Genomic DNA, 19449 nt, shown 5'->3' on the forward strand with positions numbered 1-19449 from the left:
AAGTACAACTACTTACTTCTACAGGTTGCCAAAAGGTAAGAAAAACTACAATAATTACTTAAAAGCATTATATTATATAAAGTAAATTACCAAGCGCACATAAGACGTAGAAGTTTAGAAGTTGATGACACTAGCTAGCTTCTTGACACGGTTTAGGAGTAAATCTCCTTCGCGTATGGTCGCCTGGTACAATTGCGAGCGGTCGGCGTCGGCGCCGCGACCAGCGCCCGTTACTACGCAACCGGCGACCGCATCGATACGGCATTGTAGGCGACCCGCTGCTGTGAAGCTGGAAGGAAAAAGAATATCAGAATAAGTATCATCTCCATGCACCTTTTTACACCTTCATGGTCATAGAGACAACAGAGACGACCCTAAATGACTAACAGAGATGTGGCGATATGATAAATCTCCTAAATGCTCGCCAAAATGGGAAATGAGCTCGCCAAAATTTCTCGCTCCGCCCTCATACGCCTTCTTTGAGACCAATCAATCAAGACCAAATTTTGACAGATGTGTCAAAGAACCCAACTCCTCTTTAGTTCAGTAGTAATTAAATCGTTTTTGTCACTCATAGCATACGTCACTTGACCTACAAGAAGGCGCCTGACCTTTCTGCCTTATGGCATCTCCACTTATTTTTCCTTCCTCCGTGTTCATTTCCTTAAAACATCATCACAATACTTACTTAGAGATCTCTTCCTCAACGAACTCCCGGGAGACGCCGAAGGTATCGGCAATGTTGTCGAGGCTCAGCGAGCGGTAGGCACGCAGCAACTGCACGTAGGCCTTGATGCGGGCCTCGCGTACGTAGTGCTGATAGTGCGGCCTGAACACTGGGTCTACGCAGATCTGAGTCTCTACCTACATAAGAAATTAGATATAAGATCAACTGAGAGAGAATATTAAAAACAATTGTTGCATAAAACACATAGAACTGTCTGCCAAAACTCCAACCCCAGATTAATAATGACATGACTCTTCATAATTTGTGCCCATGACTAGTGAAATGTTGCAGTTACAGTTGGTTTCGTTGTTTCGTAATTTGGGTGATAAGACATAGGAAATCTTTGAAAACGCTTTAAGAGTCAACTTAGATATAATCATCGCCAAGGATATTGAGCCCTGACCTTCACCGCGAAGGTGATTTATTGGTTTATTGCCTTAAGTGTACAGTGCGCAAAGCGATCCCCACTCTTCCGCCGAGAGCTCATTATCCGTGCCGATAACTATGAATACAACTTTTTGTTGCATCTATGATAACTTTTTTATATATTACCCAAGCAAGACTCTTCAAGAAATCAGCATAGCGGCATTCATGGAGCGACTCGACGAGTTCCCTCAGCTCCGGGAATCGTGAACGCAAAGCCTGGACCGCAGCTCCTTGACGGCGCAGGGCTGACTGCAAGGCGTGGCGCTCTAGAGCAAGGGCGCAAGCTAGCACGCAGTATTGGATGATAGTACCTGTAACATAAATATGATGTTATAATTAACTTAACTTAAAATCTCAGGCTAGCATGTATATGGGCTGCAGGATTGTTCGATAGAGTTACCGCAGCCCTGGTACATAGAGGGCTTAAGAAGGAACATGACAGGCTTTAGTCAGTAAGAGTCCCCGTCCATTAACTCAGTTGGTTAGCCTCATGCTGAGAATTCTATTTACATAAATAGGCTAGTTTGTATTTAAGTACAATATACAATTAGTTGATCATACATGTAACAGTCCATGAGCCTTCCATAATTTCTGGGTTTGTGAATATCTGGATACATGGTAAATCAGGATTGATGCATGCTAAGCAAAATGTATGTAGCTGAGAATCATTCATCATATAAAATTGATTACTACATTTACTTACCAAAATCAACCAGTTCATATGACTCAAAAGTGGACACACAGTCAATGAATAAGTCAGCAGCCTTGCTGTAATCTCTGACTGCGAGGCAGTAGATGGCTTCATATGCCTTCAGCTTGTTCCTGGAGCGCCAGTCTCCGCCCTTGTCAACAAGCTCATGAGCCTGAAAGAACAACATTACCTGAATTAATTGTTGGGCATAGATTATGCAATGCAGTACAGTAATTACAGACAACATACAAGTGTTCCATAATTTTTATGCATCTAATGAATGTCCATGGTCTATCAACAAAACTTGTTTTAGATACACACACAAAATACAGAAAATAAGAAAAATATAATACATAGTACATAGGCACAGCTTATTTCATGAGAAATTTCTTCCAGCAGGCCCATTATGGGAGAGTTAGAATAGAGATGCAGATAGAGTGTCTATTTATTTGAAACTCTCTAACCATAACTTATAAATCTATAACAAGATGATATGAATTTGCTTTATGCTTAGTCATCATTGCATATTTATTCCACTTTTTGACTTCTGAGCAAGGATCTCATCTCTAACTATTGTTACCCAAGGCAAACTAGAAAGGTCTACTAGTTTTTATAATGCACAGCTTCCAAACATATATTTAAATATGTTTCTAACAATAGAAACTACCATCATATGCGTGGCCTTAGCCCAAGTATGTTGGAGTTGGCTTCTAGTCTAACTGAGTACCAATGTTTTACATAGACCAACAGTCTATTCTACAACACAGATACTTGGGCAAGATGGTCACCCATACACAGATTGCTGTTTAATAGTTTCTTAACCTTATGACAGATCAATCAAAAGAAACAATCATCTCGTCCTCCGAGCCTTTTTCCCAACTATGTTGGGGTTGGCTTCCAGTCTAACCGGATTCAGCTGAGTACCAGTGCTTTACGAGAAACGACTGCCTATCTGACCTCCTCAATGAAAAGAAACAATATAATACCTTATTTATATTCTTCCCCATTTCTTTGACATTACAGCCATGGAAGTAAGCAATTCTAAACAAAGCAAACACCGCATCCAGACGCCTGTTTGTGGTCAGTGTTGAGTCTTCATACTTTGTGGTAGCCAAAGCTGTTGCACCTTCTTTGTCTCCGATAGAACATAGGTAGTCCAATCTGAAATTATGTATGGTGTTGATATTATTTTACTTTACACAACTAAGAGAACAAAGAAGCGAGTTGTTATGAGTTTGGTACATAAGCTTCATTTAATAATTGTGAGAGGGAACAAGAATCAGATGAAAAAAACAAACAATAGAGATATGTCTTGTATGTTGTTGATGAAAGGTAATGATTATGAATATTATGATTATGATACTACTAAAAGGTTTGCATCAGTAACACAGACTTACCTATCTTGCCAAACAGGGGTTTCTGAATCATCTTCTTCAAATCTGTTTAACCTGTCATGATTTTCTTTAGCCATATCATCAAATAGCTTCTGATCGAATTTCCACCCGAGGTCAGTACAAACCTCTTTGTAATAAGGCGCCATGTTTCCATTCTTGATTCCTTGCAAGAGCTGCTCCTTCAGCTGCTGGTCATCTTTTAACTGGGGCAAACTGAGCTTGAACTTAATCCCGGCCAATGCCATGTAATCAGGAGTTTTGCCTTCAGCAGATAGCTCCATCTTTGTACTAGTTTATTTACAATCAATTAAACAGACTAAATATTCGCGTGTTAAAAACAACAGAACTTTTCACACAATTTTGTTATTCAAGGAACCCAACTCAAAGCTGTATTCTGCTGTATCGCTGTATCTCCAACCAAACTTGTAAAAACAAAAGTCACTGTTCGTGCGTTACGGATTGATCAAGTTGACACCCAGAAGCATGATTTTGTCTTTATTATTTTTTATCTTTTTCTAACCCGAGGAAACAAGTAGGACAGGGACGATCTCAAAGCTAAGATCAAAACATTTCCTTTATTTTTATACTGGAACGCGACATCAGCCATAGACAAAATAATGAATGCAGTGAATTTTTAAAATATTGTGTGTTGTGGAAATACTAACGAGCATACGATGATATTGCGATGGAAGAACCCAGAACCCCCACTCCTAAATTCTTGTGTACGGAATAGTAAAATAGTATTTACTTACACGCGTCGAGTGGCGTGGCGTGGGGTTACGATGATGTATTTCTAGGTTTAGTTTATTTATGGTTGACAGCTGTCTGACTAGTGATGTGCTTGTGTTTGACATGTGTTTGACTGATTCTGTCCCAATGACATATTGATTGAATGAATTGTGGAAAGAATGAGTTGAAGTTGAAATTGACAGGAATACCAATACAAAATACAGAGAATTTTAAAGAATTATGGATATTCGTTAAACACTGTCGCATCGCATTAATTAGGTTATTGTACTACCAATAGTTGTGTTCAGTAGTGTTAGGTACAAACATTTAAAGTGCAAACTATATCAAATCCTATGGATGTTATGTAGAGATTGGTGATCGAACTTGATGGCCAGGAATTAGTTCTAAAGAGTTTCCATAAAATTAACACGATGGATATTAATAAACTAGTAAGCGAAAATCAATCCATTAAAATAGTCCCCTCAATAGAAGATTCTCTTCGGGCTATGGGACTAAATGTAGGCCTTGATAGCCATTCGAGAAGATGGTTAGACCAACTCAAAGTGACCTGGAAAACCTGGAAAAAGAGCCCTGCAATCGAATCTCATATTGAATCGTTTCTTCAGTGTGCAGCTGAACCATTCAGAGTAGTTCTAGTTTTTGTTATCAAATGTGATGATTTCAAGGATTGTAAGCCAAAAACATTACCTTACTTTATTGTGGAAACTTTATTTAAATGGTCTCAATCAAGTGGCACACTACCTACTGAAGAGTTAAAACTACCTGCATTCCACATAGCTACACAACAAAGAAATCAGCATTTCCTGGGTCTGCTTGTCAAAACATACAGAATTACTACAATCAAGGAAAAAATATTACCCATTGTGAAAGATATGGTTAAAATGGATAACTGCAAGCAAGCATCTCACATTGTAATAGCAATGGAACTGTTTGACGATATACCTGTTGAGGATCTAGTATTTCCACTGATCCTACAAGACAAATCAAACTTGATTGATGAGTATTTAAATGAGTGTCCTGGCCAAGCCAAGCCACTGTTAATTTTTTTGGATAAATTGCTTGACAAAACAGTGAGCATTCGCGATTATGTCCAACATTATGTAAATGACAATGATATTTCACATGTTAGATATGATAAACTTCATTATAAACCTCTAGGAAAACTAGTGGCTCGTTTATGTAATAAGTTCAACATTCCTATAGAAACTTGTAAGAATCTGAGTAAAAATCGCACAACTGGTGGTTTGAGATACTTAATACACCAAAAATATCAAGAACACAATGTGAGCTCCTCTGTATGGGAGGATTTAGTGAAGGATTCACTGAAGCAGAATGCTGGTTCCGGACGAGAATTCATTGAAATGTTAGTGGAATATGACCGAACTGAAGCTCTTAAGTGGGCTTCATACTTGAACATGGCTGAGAATGAGTTGCCACTGGCACTAAAAGAAATATCTTTGGATGATGTCCCTGAAGAGGAAAATTGGGACACCAATGACAGTTCACCACAAACTCCACAGGAGTATTACAAATTAAGTTTACTAGAAGATGAGATAACACTTATTGACAATGGAGAAAAATTTTACAATCTTATGATATCAGAAGTTGTCAAAAGCAGTGTTGTAGGCATTGACTGTGAATGGAAGCCATCATTTGGAGCAACTTATTCTCAAGTTGCATTAATACAAATTGCAACTAGTAGTAAAGTATATCTTCTAGATGCTCTAGTATTGAACAAACCAGAATATTCAAGCTTTTGGTACACTTTCCATAAATCTTTCCTTGATAATGCAGAAATCATTAAAGTAGGATTTGGTCTAGAGCAAGACTTGAAAGAAATGAAATCATGTCTAGTAGGTCTGGGGAATATTAAAGTGCAAGGTGAAGGATTACTGGATCTTGGGACTTTGTGGAAGAGTCTTCTCAATAATGGGCTCACCTTGCCAGGAAACAGCGATAATGTGGGAAACAGCCTCAGCTGTCTAGTACAGTCATGTTTTGGATTACCTCTTGAAAAATCTGAACAATGTTCTAATTGGGAATTGAGGCCTTTAAGAAAGACTCAAATTCTATATGCTGCATTGGATGCTCATGTGCTGATACAAATATATGAATATCTTCAGAAACTGTGTTCAGAACAACAAATTAATTTTGAGGAAATATGCAATGATGTTATGTTGGAAAGTAAGAAAAAATGTACAAAGAAACCTAAAGTTGTTGATAGATTGCAGGCAAGTGTCCCTGTGGTGCAATCTAGATCAGTTCATGAAGTGAAATTTATAGTTGAGCCTTTGTTATCTAATTTGATGCCTTATTTAAGATACTGTGGAATAGATACTATCGTCATGCCAGCAACAATGTTATGGCATGATGCAATCAATGTAGCAATATCAGAAAATCGCCTAGTTTTGGTATGTAAAGTTAAACATTCACCAACAACAATATTTCCACAAAATTCTATATTAGAAGTTGGTAAAGACACTATTATTCAACAGTTACGAAAAATATTTAATAGTTTTAACATAAAAGTGGAACAAGACAATTTGTTCAGCTTTTGTATTAATTGTAATAGTAAAGATTTAAGAAAACTGAATTCAGATGAAGTTGTGAAAATGTGTAATGATTACCAAAGATTGTTGAAACCGCCCAACATACACCCTGATGGGTGTGATGATGAAGAAAATTCATATTATGACAATTTTCTGAGTGATTCTGATTGTGATGAAGATTTGTATCAACCTGATGTTCAGCTTAAATCATCCCTTACCACAAGTAAGGGTGCCACTGTAGACATCTACGATGCTGGTAAACTATTAGCACTAAGTAAATGTGCAATTCTATGTGAAACATGTGGCAAATTGTTTTGGGATGAAGACATATTGTTAAAACCTGTAACTGAAGTGGTTTACAATTTTAAAAAACTTAAAATTTGGTAAGTTTTCTCAAGGGGTACAAAAGTTAAACACTCATTCATTTTACAATAATTTATTTATATGTAAATAAATTCAACATGATAAAATAATGTACCTAACTTAAATAAATATAAATGTTACTGAAATTAAAGCCTGTTGCTATTTGGAAATGTCACAGCAGTAGAATATCTTACTAATAAATTTTATTTTGACTGTTACTGGTACCTGTATTCCTACCTGCCTATCGTAACTTCATTTAAAACAGTAAATATTAGGCACTTGTACAAATGCTTTACCTCAGTGTATTAATAGGGTGCCTATATAATAATAACAATTTCATTGGTAATGTAGAAAGCTATTACTGAGCACATTCCCATTACCTGATTGTAAACTCCCCATGTTATAACTCCCTAGATAGTAACAGACAACAGTTTATATAGTTGGTACAGATATTAATTATTATAATGTGCAAAGAGTTATGTTAAAGTAGTTCTGATAAGGCAGATTTTTTATCAATTAGCAGAAACATATTATTAAAGTAGGTACTTGTATCATATTATGATAAGTTTATTTGTGAAACTAAAAAGAATACAAAACATTAACTGTAAAACATAATAAATAGATATATATTTTTCTAAACACATGCCTAGATAGATAATGAAGAGAACTGTTAAATAAACAAATAAAGTATATAAGTTAAAAAAAAAACAAATGAATGAAAGGCCTCTTGATGAAATAAAGTAGGAAAGACTTTAATGTGTTGTTGATGCTTATTGTAATCAATCTAGATTTCAGTGGATTGCAGCTAAAAGGCGAACTCTGTTACTGGCAATAAACCTTCTTGCAATTAATACTGTTTTCAATATTCTCAATGTGTATTAGTTACATGGCTGCAGCTCTGTTTACATGATACTAAAAACCAATACAATTACTTTTGTAAGGAAATCAGTCTATACAACATAGTCATAAAATATGATGTACTTATCAAAAGTAATAACTTAGCAAAAAAAGTGATAATTCTTAATTATATGTTTAGTACTTACAGCTTCAAATCTTAGAAATAGTATAATAATGAGTCAAGACTTAAAATTCAATTTGTTATTATTATACAAATGAAGTTGCAGGTATAAGGTGCTTTGAAATTATTAATTACCTACATTGTTATAACTTGTAACATATTATTTTTGTTGTACCTATGTTAAACTTTTTTTTCTCGGTATGTGTAAAAGCTTTTATATTATAAATTAGAATTATGTGCTAATATTAAGACTCAAAATAACAAATATGTTTTGAACTATTGATATCCTCATATTAGTAGGATTCAAACATTGTTAACATTGTAGAATAAAAAGTAGGCACTTCAGTTATTTCATACAAGTTACAATAAAAACTGTATTGCTATTTGGACCATTATTGTTGACAAAACCTTCACCACACAGAACAGTTTACATGTGTAGACTGTAGATGCATTAATAGAGAAAACCGAAAATATATCATTTGTATTGCATTAGCTTGATCAGTTATAATGATATTAGCATTCCGTTTTTAATCATAGAGGACAAAATTATTAGCGGAGATGTAAGAACGTAAATCTCCTTAGAAAGTAGAGCGCTAAAATGCAATCAAAATCAATCTTTGACATCTCGTTAGTACTATGAACTAGTTATTGATCACCCCTACAGTACCCTACTTTGCCTACAAGAGGGCGCCTGACCTATCTTCCTAATGGCATCTCCGCTATCATTCCCTCCTCCATAGTTTTAATGTATTCAGTAACTGTCACAGTGAAGATTGTAGTTTAAGCCTTTGTTAATAAATATAATTATATTTTAAAAATATGTTTACAACCAGAAGGTGTCAATATATTCTTCAGAAAATTACCATACAATTGTTTTCCTTTTTAAATAACTCTACTTCTTCCTCAGTTAACTCTTTGTTTCCCTTTAAATTCAGAACCTCCAAATTTAATTTCGGGAATTTTCTTAAGGTAGTTAAGTTATTATTCTCTAAGGATAATTTCTGTAACAAAGAAAACATTTGGTTATAAAAAGATGCACTGAACTTTTGGTGGGATATAATATCTATGTTGATTTGGTGCCCGACTTTCTTTAACAACATTTATGTATATAAGAAGATAATCTTACCTTACAGTGTTGAAGCATAAGTAATGAAGGCAAGACATTTGATGTCAAATTCTGATTGGATAAATCAACATTTTCACAGTAACTATAGTATTGCAAGTGAGGTAAGCTGGTTATTTTATCATTAAACATTATTTTTAAATCCTGAGTATTGTTTTTATAATCCAGAACCAGTTGATCTTCTATACTCCATTTGGTTATTAAATCATCATAGTACCCAGCCCTCAAATAATCTATGGTTTTCAATGTATGTAAATTTTCTATCACTTCATTGTGATACAGTTTTGCATCAATGCAGTGCAGAAACACAGTTGTTGTCAGAAGTGTCCCTGAAAAACAAATTGTATTATGATCATGGTATAACAGTATTTTATCAAGTTATTGTGTCGATTTTCAGATGTACATATTTACCATATCTATTGACTCAATTTGTTTTCTTAATAAATTAAATGAATATTAAAACAAAAATAAGAGATGATTAAAAAACAATATAGCCATCCTTAATAATTGGGTCTCCCAACACTAACAAATTTTATGAAATTAAAGCAGTAATATGTTACTTTCGAATATTAGTGCAGACAAAAATACTTAATGTTCTCTCGCTTTTCTGCTATGTATCCCACGCGGTGGTGGGGTCAGCCTTCCTAATCCTTCTTCTCCAAAAAAACTTCTATGAAAAAATCAAAAAGACTTCCATGTTGTAATATCAAAAGCCATAATTACATTTATTGTCAGGCTCCATGGCCAACAACTGACGGCAAGCATCAAGCTGATTGATAAGTTCTTCAATTACAGGCTTGGAATATTTTCTTTCGAAATTAACTTCTCCTCTACCAATATAGGTATTGGAATTTTGCTTTATGCCAGGAATCGTTTCAATCCCCCCATCTTCCGTGTCATACTCCAACTGAAAAAAATAAAAAATCATAGTGATTGAAGCACATGCTTCTAAATTAGTAGTACCATAACTATTTCGAATGTAATGAACCAAACTTACCTTGACATCTGAACTTTCATTGATTTCCGTATTATGCTTCAAAATCCATAGAACATCATACTGGCGTCCTGTACAAGACTGCCACTCTCCATTTACTAGTTCATTGTTACAAAATAAGCGTGTCTTTGAAGCTATATAATGCTGGCTGACAGGCTTACTAAATGCTATTGTCGTTTTCAATGGCGACAAGGCATAGACTACAATGTTTATATTTGTTCTAACAGCTCCTGTAAAATTAATGATAGTTAGAATCGATATTGTTTAAATGTAAAGCGACTGGTAATTAGTGACAGATACATGTCTTTACAAACAGCTTTCCTAAAGAAACTTTGTTATTCTCTTTAGTTTTATGACAATATGATAATAAGGAAAATTGATTGTAATCATGACTAGAATCAGGAGTTCAAATATCACTCACTAATTACCAGTCACCCTATATGTATAATGCAACATAAAGTCAACTAACTCTTAAAGACTTGTTTTGAGTCATAGTGGCTATTGTAGTTATTGAAAAATGCACCAAAAACATTACCTAAAAGCCATCTTTGATAAAACCATGCACTGGTGTCATCAGGGTCAGTGAACGCTGCACTCTGTACCATTTTTAATTCATGCTTATGATGGCTGTCCTCTATTGGTCGCCCACCTGGAAAAAACAAATCCATAAATTATTGGTGTCTAAAAAGGATTATATCACCTCGACACCAAGACTTTAAAACAATGTTAAACGAATTATAAAATATTAGTACAATAAATATGCAACTTAAATCTACGGTAGACTGCACATCAGTGGTAACTGTCATGTAGCTTAACTCAATAGTAATAAGTACGATTTTCCTATAAAACTGTTACCACTGACCTGAAGTTGTCTGTACTAACCTTCCAAATCTGGATAAAGTTGCACAAGCATTTTACTCCTATAGTGCCATGCAGAATAATTGGAGAAATTGTCCATTAGTTTATCAGTTGTGAAGTCAAATTCATCTTTCAATGGTGTGGTGCATTGGCTTACAACAAATCTTCTGTAATCCCAAGTATGAACTGAAAGGATAATAAGATTTTATTTTTAAAAGTCTGTGTTTCATCCATACTAATAAGATAAACATTTTTTTGTTTGCCATATTAGAATATAAAAGGCTCAGAAAGTACGTAATTGTTGGAAAGCTACACACTACTTGAGTAGCATAGACTATATTTTATCTTGATATGGCCAGTAGTTCCCACAGGACTTGGGAGAAAACCATGGGAAAACGGCTTTTTAGTATATTATGGTGGCTTGGAACAGAGCCAGTGGCTGCACAGAACTGAAAGTAGTTTAGGTGAGCAGCTGGCAGAGAAAATGTACTTGGAAATTAGGTGCAAGCCACCATTGATTTTGGCTCTATAAATACATTTGTGCCAAAGATTTATTATTGAGGCAGAATATACTTACAATTTCTCTCATCTAACTTCAAATATGTATTACAGAGAGAAAGCTCCTTCGCCCAGTCAGGGTCTGTCCTAGTGGTCAGCACCCATTCCCTCTGGTGCCAGGCACAATAGGATTTTGGATTTATTTTTAAACAATACTCAGTCAAATGCAATTCTGCATCATACAGTTGAGACAATTCTTCTTCACTCTCATTATTTTTCCTGGAAATATTGTAAGTTTATCGGTTAATATCCATAGACCTTATAAATTATTTGTTAATGTAGTAACAGGGTGATGTTTAAACCTTTTTGTGGGCATTTCGTAATTTTACAAATAATTATTTCATGTATGTACAGTCTGTGAATGCCAATATCTGATAAGTTTTAACACAAAATGCTGGGATGATAATTCACTTTTTGTAATGATAATTTGACATAGATAAGGACAATGTGTGGCAACTTATCATAAAGGCACAACGCAAAAGACATTACTTGAATATAGACAGTATTTCTCTTCTGATATTCCATAATGTACTAATATCCGGGTTGGATGACAACACTTTTCCAGTTAACTCCAATAAATCCTTATCTAATTCACCTTCTTGTCTCTGAAAGTCATATTAAATGAAGATCAATAAATGCCCAGTTCACGGTTAGTGTGTAGCAAAGGACTTAGATTTTTCATAAAAAATGAAAATTTCTGAAAATGCCTAGTTTTTCATTTCTATCATATAGAATACTTAAAAATAAGACGAAAACCATCTGGGCACCTTTTGCCTAGGACCAACGGTTCGCTTGAAAATGAGCACTGAAGGTCAATCTAAACAAAGGCAAAGTCGACGGAGCCCCGCTATGCGGGGCTCGTACTTCTGGGTGGTTTAAAAAAAAAAAACCTAACCTGTCCGAGTAGGGGTTGCCCTAAGTCACGTACGGGTCTAAATTTGATCCTAATCAATACGAACAAATGCATAGTCGACGGGGCTCCTTGGTCCTAGGCAAAAAGTGCCCAGATGGTTTTCGTCTTATTTTTAGGTATTCTATATGATGGAAATGAAAAGAAATTATGAAAAATTTTCTAACTCCCAAAAGCCTTGCACACCCTTTGCTACACTCCAACCCAGTTCACTAACAAACTAGTTTTTTTTTGTCTTTGTGGACAGTCGCTCCGAAGTACCAGATTAGAAGAAGAAATATATTTTCAAAATTGAAACTTACCATATGAAAAATCTTTTGCATAGCATGTTTGTAAACTTTAAGTTTCTCTTGGCGTTCTTTCTCCTTTCTCACACGTTCTTCTTCAGTTGTACGAACTTTGACTCGGCCGTGCTGAAAATTAAATGCTATCAATTCCCTTTATGTTCACACAAAATTATTTAATTTTAGCTTTTACAAAAGTAAACACATCACACTCAAAATATAACAGAATAATTGGCTGTAAGTGTACCATTTTAATTTGTCTTAGATCTGTTTAGTGTAACTTGTTATCTGATTTTGAATTTTTAGGAAAAAAGTATCTTTCTCCAAATTACTCCAAAAATCAAAATTGAGTCAGACGCCAGACACTGTCAGACAGATCAATCAGGCTAACGTCACTATTGTCATGCTATTGTCACGCATTGTATCTGTCAACTCTGTCACCTGTCACTGCGACTAGAGCTGCGACTACTTACAGTGTTGCAATTGCAAACGCAAAGTTTTTTCTTCTTTCTAAGCAATACGGAGCATCATCCGCCAACACAGTCTTTCAATGTCCATGTTTCAGAAACGTAAAGGAATATCGAGAAGATAAGAGTCCGCATGAGTTTGATTTGAGTTTTGCAGTTAATGCCTCTGTTAAGTCCCCAGTACACGTTGGCCTGTGTTGGGACAAGCTTTGCAATGCACAAATGTAGGCCACGATCAAATGGTGTTTACACATTGGCGCATGGCTCATTGCTGCCCGGCAAACCACTTGCGTAGTACGGTAGGTAGTTACGGCTGCGGCTGTTTATTTGTATACTACACTACTATATTTATACTATACTGTACTACTATATTTATATTATACTACACTACTATACATACTACTTTATTTATTGTCATACGCAACACAAAAGTGTACTATCCTCAGCGGCCGGTGACGAACTAAACATTGGCCGAATGTGTAAACACCACATGCCTAACTGGGCCACAATCACGATTCCTTTGATGTGTGCCCAAAAAACCGACAACTCGCCGAATGCGCGCCAACCTTGACAAATGTCCGCCAACCTGCACCAATACCCCGTGTACACATTGGTGATGGGTGTATTGGCCGCACTTGGGCCAACGTGTACTGGGGCCTTTACACCGTAGCGTAGCTTTTTAAGTCGCTTTACTGCGGGTTTTTGCCTTAGGTAGCCAATGTTGCTCCGATCAACTTACCTAACCGATCAACTTACCTAAGTACCTCCTCGCCCAGAACTTCGCGAGTCTGGTGGCTACTTAAAAAGTTTACCGATACTTTTTATTCAATCTATGATATAAATAGATTAAGTTATCATGGACTTTTAAACCAAACAATTAAATGTTTTTTTCGTTACATATAATTTTGTAGAATTACGTGCAATCAGTTTAATATTTTTATTTCTGACATGTTTCTTATTTCGACCAATATTCAGTCATCTTGATCTATTCATCTATTCCATTGACATATAACTAATCTATTCCAATTCATTCCACCTAGAAATCGTGTAATAGGTATTGACATATTTGACATTCGTATTTGACAATATTGACAGACGCTAGAATATTATGTCAATGTTGACAGACAACCTATTTTGGTGTAAATGAAAGAGAAACTTACAAGTCCAATACTTCTTTCTTTACTCGAAACATCGAAAAATAACCTGAGCATTATCAAATCTGGTCGATTATCTCAGAAAAGTGATAAACTCATTTAAGTGATTAAGTTGTTTCAATATTTACGTGGTGATATTGTTGTAAAGCTGTAGAATGAATAATGCACCGCAGTTCTCGTTGCGCTGGAATAATTACGTATCTCACGTAACAGAAGCGTTCAATGTTCTCCGTTTTGAAAACGATCTAGTGGATGTAACGCTGTGTTGCGATGGAGGCAAAATTAAAGCACACAAAATGTTGTTATCTGCATGTAGCAGTTACTTCAAGCAAATATTCAAAGAGAATCCATGTCAACATCCAGTGATCATATTCAGAAACTTCAAGTTTGAAGACCTCAATGCGATCATCAACTTTATGTACCATGGTGAGGTGAACATATTCCAAGAACAGTTGGAATCATTCCTCATAACTGCTGAGCTACTAGAAGTTAAGGGTTTGACTGATAACATGGAGGATGAATCATCTAAAAGCCAGTTGAGGATAACAGACAACACCTCTTTAGATTTAAGTACTAAATCAAGTAGAATGACTGAGGATATTGTGCCTATATTGTCTGATGAACCAATTAACTTAGCTACTATGCAGAGTTCCAGAGAAGAGTACATTCCACAACCTATCACATTGACAAGCAACCCGAGCAAAAGTATTCCAGAACAAGAAAATGGTACTGTTGAAATGCAGCCGGAAACTTCAAAGTCTGAAGATAATGTGAAATTGAAAACAGCACCATCTACTAGTGAAGAAATGCAAGTTGATACACAATCAACGTCAGTTGAAGATTTATCAGAAAAAAATAGTTCTGGTATGTAAATAAGCAGTTCACTTTCCATGTTAAAACTGAATTTTATAAATATATGTCACCAAATTTATTTATAGGAAATTAATCTATGTATATTATCTCAGCCATAGAAAATATTAAAGGTGTGGCTTAGTTATAAAATCAGTATTTTATCTTGTAAAGTGCCATGTGTTTACCCTAATCAGAATTCTAAGATAGGATTTTCCTGCTCTAATAATCTGTAAAGACTAAGCTCAATAAAAGCTTTAACATAATGCACAATTTTAATTTAATTTTAAATCTCGTTACAGAATCAGAACTGGCGAAATTTCGCTGCCAATTGTGTCCAAAAGGTTTCAAGCATCCCACTTCACTGACATTACATAAGGATTCACACGCAGGAAAGACACAATGCCCAGTGTGTCATCGGTCTTTCTCAAGGTCCTATGACATGAGGAGTCACCTGCAAAGGATACACCAAGGAAAACAACTGACTATTAAGGAGATTAGATATAAGAATACCAATGACAATGTGGCCCCTAAGCAGTTTACCCATCATATTTAGTTATAGCTTTATGGTAACCAAGTTACCTATTATAGCACTCAGTGCAAACACCTAGAACTGTCTTTATATATTATAGAGTTTATGTATAACAGCTATTACTTATATTGAAAATAAATATTATTATTTACTATTTTTATTAAAAGTCACAAATGATATTGCTCAGTGCTAGCTTTGGCTATTTTTATACTAGTCTGTAAAATACTGTTTTAATATAATAATTGTTTCCATTATGTTTTGTTTTATTTGGACATCAGTCTCGAATATTGTATGAAATCAATCGTCAAAAAATCAGTCGCGCCCATATAAACCTAGCATCTATGGTCGCCGTTCATCTATCTGTCAATAGTTTAGGCACTAGGCTAGTGGTTGTTTAGTCATACTAACCGTGTCTGATATCAGAATCGATATCGCGCAATCGGAAAAGATTATTTTCAAAACCACGAGGGCAGCACCACTGACGGCAGCTGGTAGCAATTAGGTAGCAACTCTCTATAATAGGGCCCCCTATATAGTGATAGCCATTCTGATGCGAACCTGAAAACTGAGCGGATTATCCTCTAGTTTGAGAGCAAATATTTCAATCGTAATCTTATGTTGATAACTAATCTGCTAGATATACTACCTACAAATCACTGGGTTTACAAAGAAGTAATTATTAATGAAAGATTATTTGATTAAAGACATGTTATGTGCGTGTCGGACTTCAAAATTAAGTATACCTATCTTGAGAAATAATATTACAACAATGCGAGTCGAACTGGAACGTCAAGGGTTCCGTAGTATTTATTATCTATAAAACGAGAACGAACCCTTGTTGTATTTGTGTATTCAGTACATCATGAGATCAAAACTTAGGGTAACTAAAAATATAATTTTAAAATAGAGTAATAGAATATAACATAACAACATTACATTTTACGTATCATTTTGTCGATGTTGCAATTTTTGGGATTCCAGTAATTGGGCCTTAAAGGTACCTATTAATCGAGACATTGTAAATGTCAAGATCTGGAGCTGATTTAATCACTGAGTTCATCTCTCTGCTGAGTCTTACCAGTGGCGAGTTTACTCCTATATTGGTTCTAGTTGCTGGAGTATGATACAGGTTGGTTATGGGCAGTAGCGGCTTTAGGGCGCGGTTGGGCGACGGCCCAGTGCGCCGGACATAAGGGGCGCCGCAGGCGCCCCCAACCAATCCTTGATCAGAATTTTACTCCTATTTTTGTTTTAAATTTCATCAAAGATCGCAGCTTACAAGAACTGTATCCAAATGTATGGATAGCATCAGGGCCGCCTTAACCTATGGTGCAGGGTGTGCGAATAACCCGGGCGCCATGGGCTCAGGGGCGCCGCGGTACGCTCCTGGACCAAGAAATTTCAATTAAATTAATGTATTGTCATACAATGCCGGGCGCGTTAGATACACTACTTTTATGTCCCAAAACTCAACAATTTTCGCGCTCGCTTCGCTCGCAGTTTCTTTACTTTACACTTACATTTTTTTTCACATAGGTATAGCTACTTTTAATTTAATGTCACAATACTCAATAAAATTCGCGCTCCCTTCGCTCGCGGCTTGTTAACTTCACAGTCGCCTTTTATTATATATGTTAAGGACTTTTAGTGATCCAAATCTCAAAAAAGCTTTTTCGGGCTTGCTTCACTTTATAGTTGTTGTTATTTTTTTGTCTACCCTAGCAAAAAGGTAGCGTCCTTTTATTAATAAGAAAGTAACTTCTAGTTTCTATTTATGGTACTACTTTAAGTCCCAAAATTTTAATTCATAGGCGCCAACACCCACAAAGAGTTATCTACGTTTGGGCTACATTTTAAGTAATTTTTGTTTTGAGTTTATTTATTTAAACTTTATTTATTTATTTAAACTTTGTGCAACAAAAAATATCACATAGGTGGACTTAACGCCATAGGCATTCTTTCCAGTCAACCTTAGGGTGATGCAGAGAAAAACATGGTAGGTGCATTATAGCCAATAAAACGAAAACTTAATAATGAATAAAACACTAAATACTAATTAAATACATCAATATTAATACAAATAGCAATAAATACATACATACATATATACATATAATATATCAATAAATTATTGTGATGATGATTCTGCCAACGATTTCTTAAGCAAGTACTTCCGCACAGCACTTTTAAAAGATTGTTTGCTGGGTGACTTCCTGGTTTCTGAGGGCAGCGCATTCCACAGAAGAATAGCTTGAATGTGAAAAGAAGAGTGGATAGTGTCAGAGGTATGAGAAGGACAGTGAAGAAGAAGATTGTGAGAAGAGCGGAGATTTTTGGAATGACCGGAGCAACGGTATTGAAAATGAGGAATTAGATACGAGGGGGGAGTAGGAGAGTTAAGTAAAGAGTAAAGGGTCGTCAAGGCACGCATCGATCTTCTCTGACGAATGGACATCCATTTCAATTGCGTCCTATACTCAGAAACATGATCGTACTTCCGCAGGTTGAAGACGAATCTTATGCAGTTGTTGATGAGCCGATCAAGTTTGTTGAGCAAGTCCGCATTGAGGTCGTAGTAACACACGTCACCATAGTCAATAATAGGAAATATTAGGGACTGCACAAGCATTGCTTTGGTTTTCGGCGGCAAAAAGTTTTTTAACCGATTTAGATGACGTAAGGTTCCAATTACACGCTTACTCACACTAGCGACCTGAGTTTGCCAACTAAGCGTACTGTCCAAATAAAGACCCAGGTTCTTCACATTAAGGCTAAGCGGAACAACAACATCGTTTAGGATAATCGGACGACAGTTCGTAATATCCACCTTACTTACCATACGAGGACTACCCACGACTATGGCTTGACACTTGGAAGGATTTACTGACACCCCGAATTGGTTAGACCATCGATTAATAACTGACAAATCTACATTCAGTTTGTCAATGGCTATATGCAAATCCTCAGGCCGAGCCTGAGTGAAAAGCAGAAGATCGTCGGCATACAAATGATACGCACACTGAAGGTTAGGAGTTATGAAGTTTATAAAGATAGAAAATAATAATGGAGAAAGAATACCGCCTTGTGGGACACCAGCCACTAGATCACGCCAATTAGACAATGTCTCATCAACACGAACAGCTTGCTGGCGCCCACGAAGATAAGACGAGAACCATTCCAGAGCCTTGGGTGAAATCATAAGATGGGAAAGGATGGATTCTAGGATATCATGACTGACGGCATTAAAGGCATTAGAGAAATCAATAAGGACCAAAGCTGTAACTTTGGTGTCCTGAATCCCTTCCCTAATGTCACCAGTCACTTTGAGGAGTGCCGAAGCAGTACTGTGTCCTGGCCTGAACCCAGATTCCAACGGGCTAATAAGGTTGTATAAGTGGATGAAGCTCGACAGTTGCTTATGGACGCAGGCCTCCAGCACTTTAGAAAGGAAAGGAAGGATTGAAATTGGTCTAAAATGGGTGGGGAGGGATGGATTTGCAATTTTGGGAAGGGGACGGACGTAAAAGCATAACGCCACAAGGAAGGGAATTGACCCGAGTATAAGGAGTAGTTAATTATATCAGTGATGGATGGGAGTATATACTCAAGGGTCGGGATGACCATACTACGACTGATATCGTCATAGCCCACAGCCTTGGACTTTATCGAAAGGATGATCTTTTTGATATCACCCCCAGACACCGGAGAAAAATTAAAGATATCAGTGCAAGGATGTGGAAGGCTGGCAATAAGGTTTACCGTCTGACGAGTGGTTTGACGATCCAAACTAAAAGTGGTAGAG

The 19449-nt window shown here is 36.2% G+C and overlaps 4 protein-coding genes across 4 annotated transcripts; 2 read left to right on the forward strand and 2 right to left on the reverse strand.

The window, feature by feature from the left end:
* Positions 1-54: 54 nt before the first annotated feature.
* Positions 55-3704, reverse strand: LOC124645624 (26S proteasome non-ATPase regulatory subunit 6). Its single transcript, XM_047185425.1, has 6 exons — positions 3242-3704; positions 2831-3005; positions 1857-2016; positions 1280-1464; positions 689-864; positions 55-289 (listed from the first exon to the last, which is right to left on the reverse strand). Exons 1-6 carry the CDS (start codon positions 3517-3519, stop codon positions 115-117), a joined length of 1149 nt encoding a protein of 382 aa, XP_047041381.1. The 5' UTR covers positions 3520-3704; the 3' UTR covers positions 55-114.
* A 446-nt stretch (positions 3705-4150) lies between these two features.
* LOC124645621 (exonuclease mut-7 homolog) lies at positions 4151-7597 on the forward strand. The gene has a single exon (XM_047185423.1). It carries the CDS (start codon positions 4399-4401, stop codon positions 6922-6924), a length of 2526 nt encoding a protein of 841 aa, XP_047041379.1. The 5' UTR covers positions 4151-4398; the 3' UTR covers positions 6925-7597.
* On the reverse strand, positions 6958-13031 carry LOC124645622 (geranylgeranyl transferase type-2 subunit alpha). Its single transcript, XM_047185424.1, has 10 exons — positions 12893-13031; positions 12664-12774; positions 11941-12056; positions 11471-11670; positions 10918-11079; positions 10571-10684; positions 10039-10265; positions 9765-9948; positions 9045-9370; positions 6958-8919 (listed from the first exon to the last, which is right to left on the reverse strand). Exons 1-10 carry the CDS (start codon positions 12893-12895, stop codon positions 8770-8772), a joined length of 1593 nt encoding a protein of 530 aa, XP_047041380.1. The 5' UTR covers positions 12896-13031; the 3' UTR covers positions 6958-8769.
* Positions 13032-14232: 1201 nt separating this feature from the next.
* On the forward strand, positions 14233-15901 carry LOC124646279 (broad-complex core protein isoforms 1/2/3/4/5-like). The gene is made up of 2 exons (XM_047186396.1): positions 14233-15130; positions 15418-15901. Exons 1-2 carry the CDS (start codon positions 14422-14424, stop codon positions 15669-15671), a joined length of 963 nt encoding a protein of 320 aa, XP_047042352.1. The 5' UTR covers positions 14233-14421; the 3' UTR covers positions 15672-15901.
* Positions 15902-19449: the final 3548 nt, after the last annotated feature.

This window comes from Helicoverpa zea, chromosome 3 (genome assembly GCF_022581195.2).
Source record: "Helicoverpa zea isolate HzStark_Cry1AcR chromosome 3, ilHelZeax1.1, whole genome shotgun sequence".
Taxonomy (NCBI): Eukaryota; Metazoa; Arthropoda; class Insecta; order Lepidoptera; family Noctuidae; genus Helicoverpa; species Helicoverpa zea.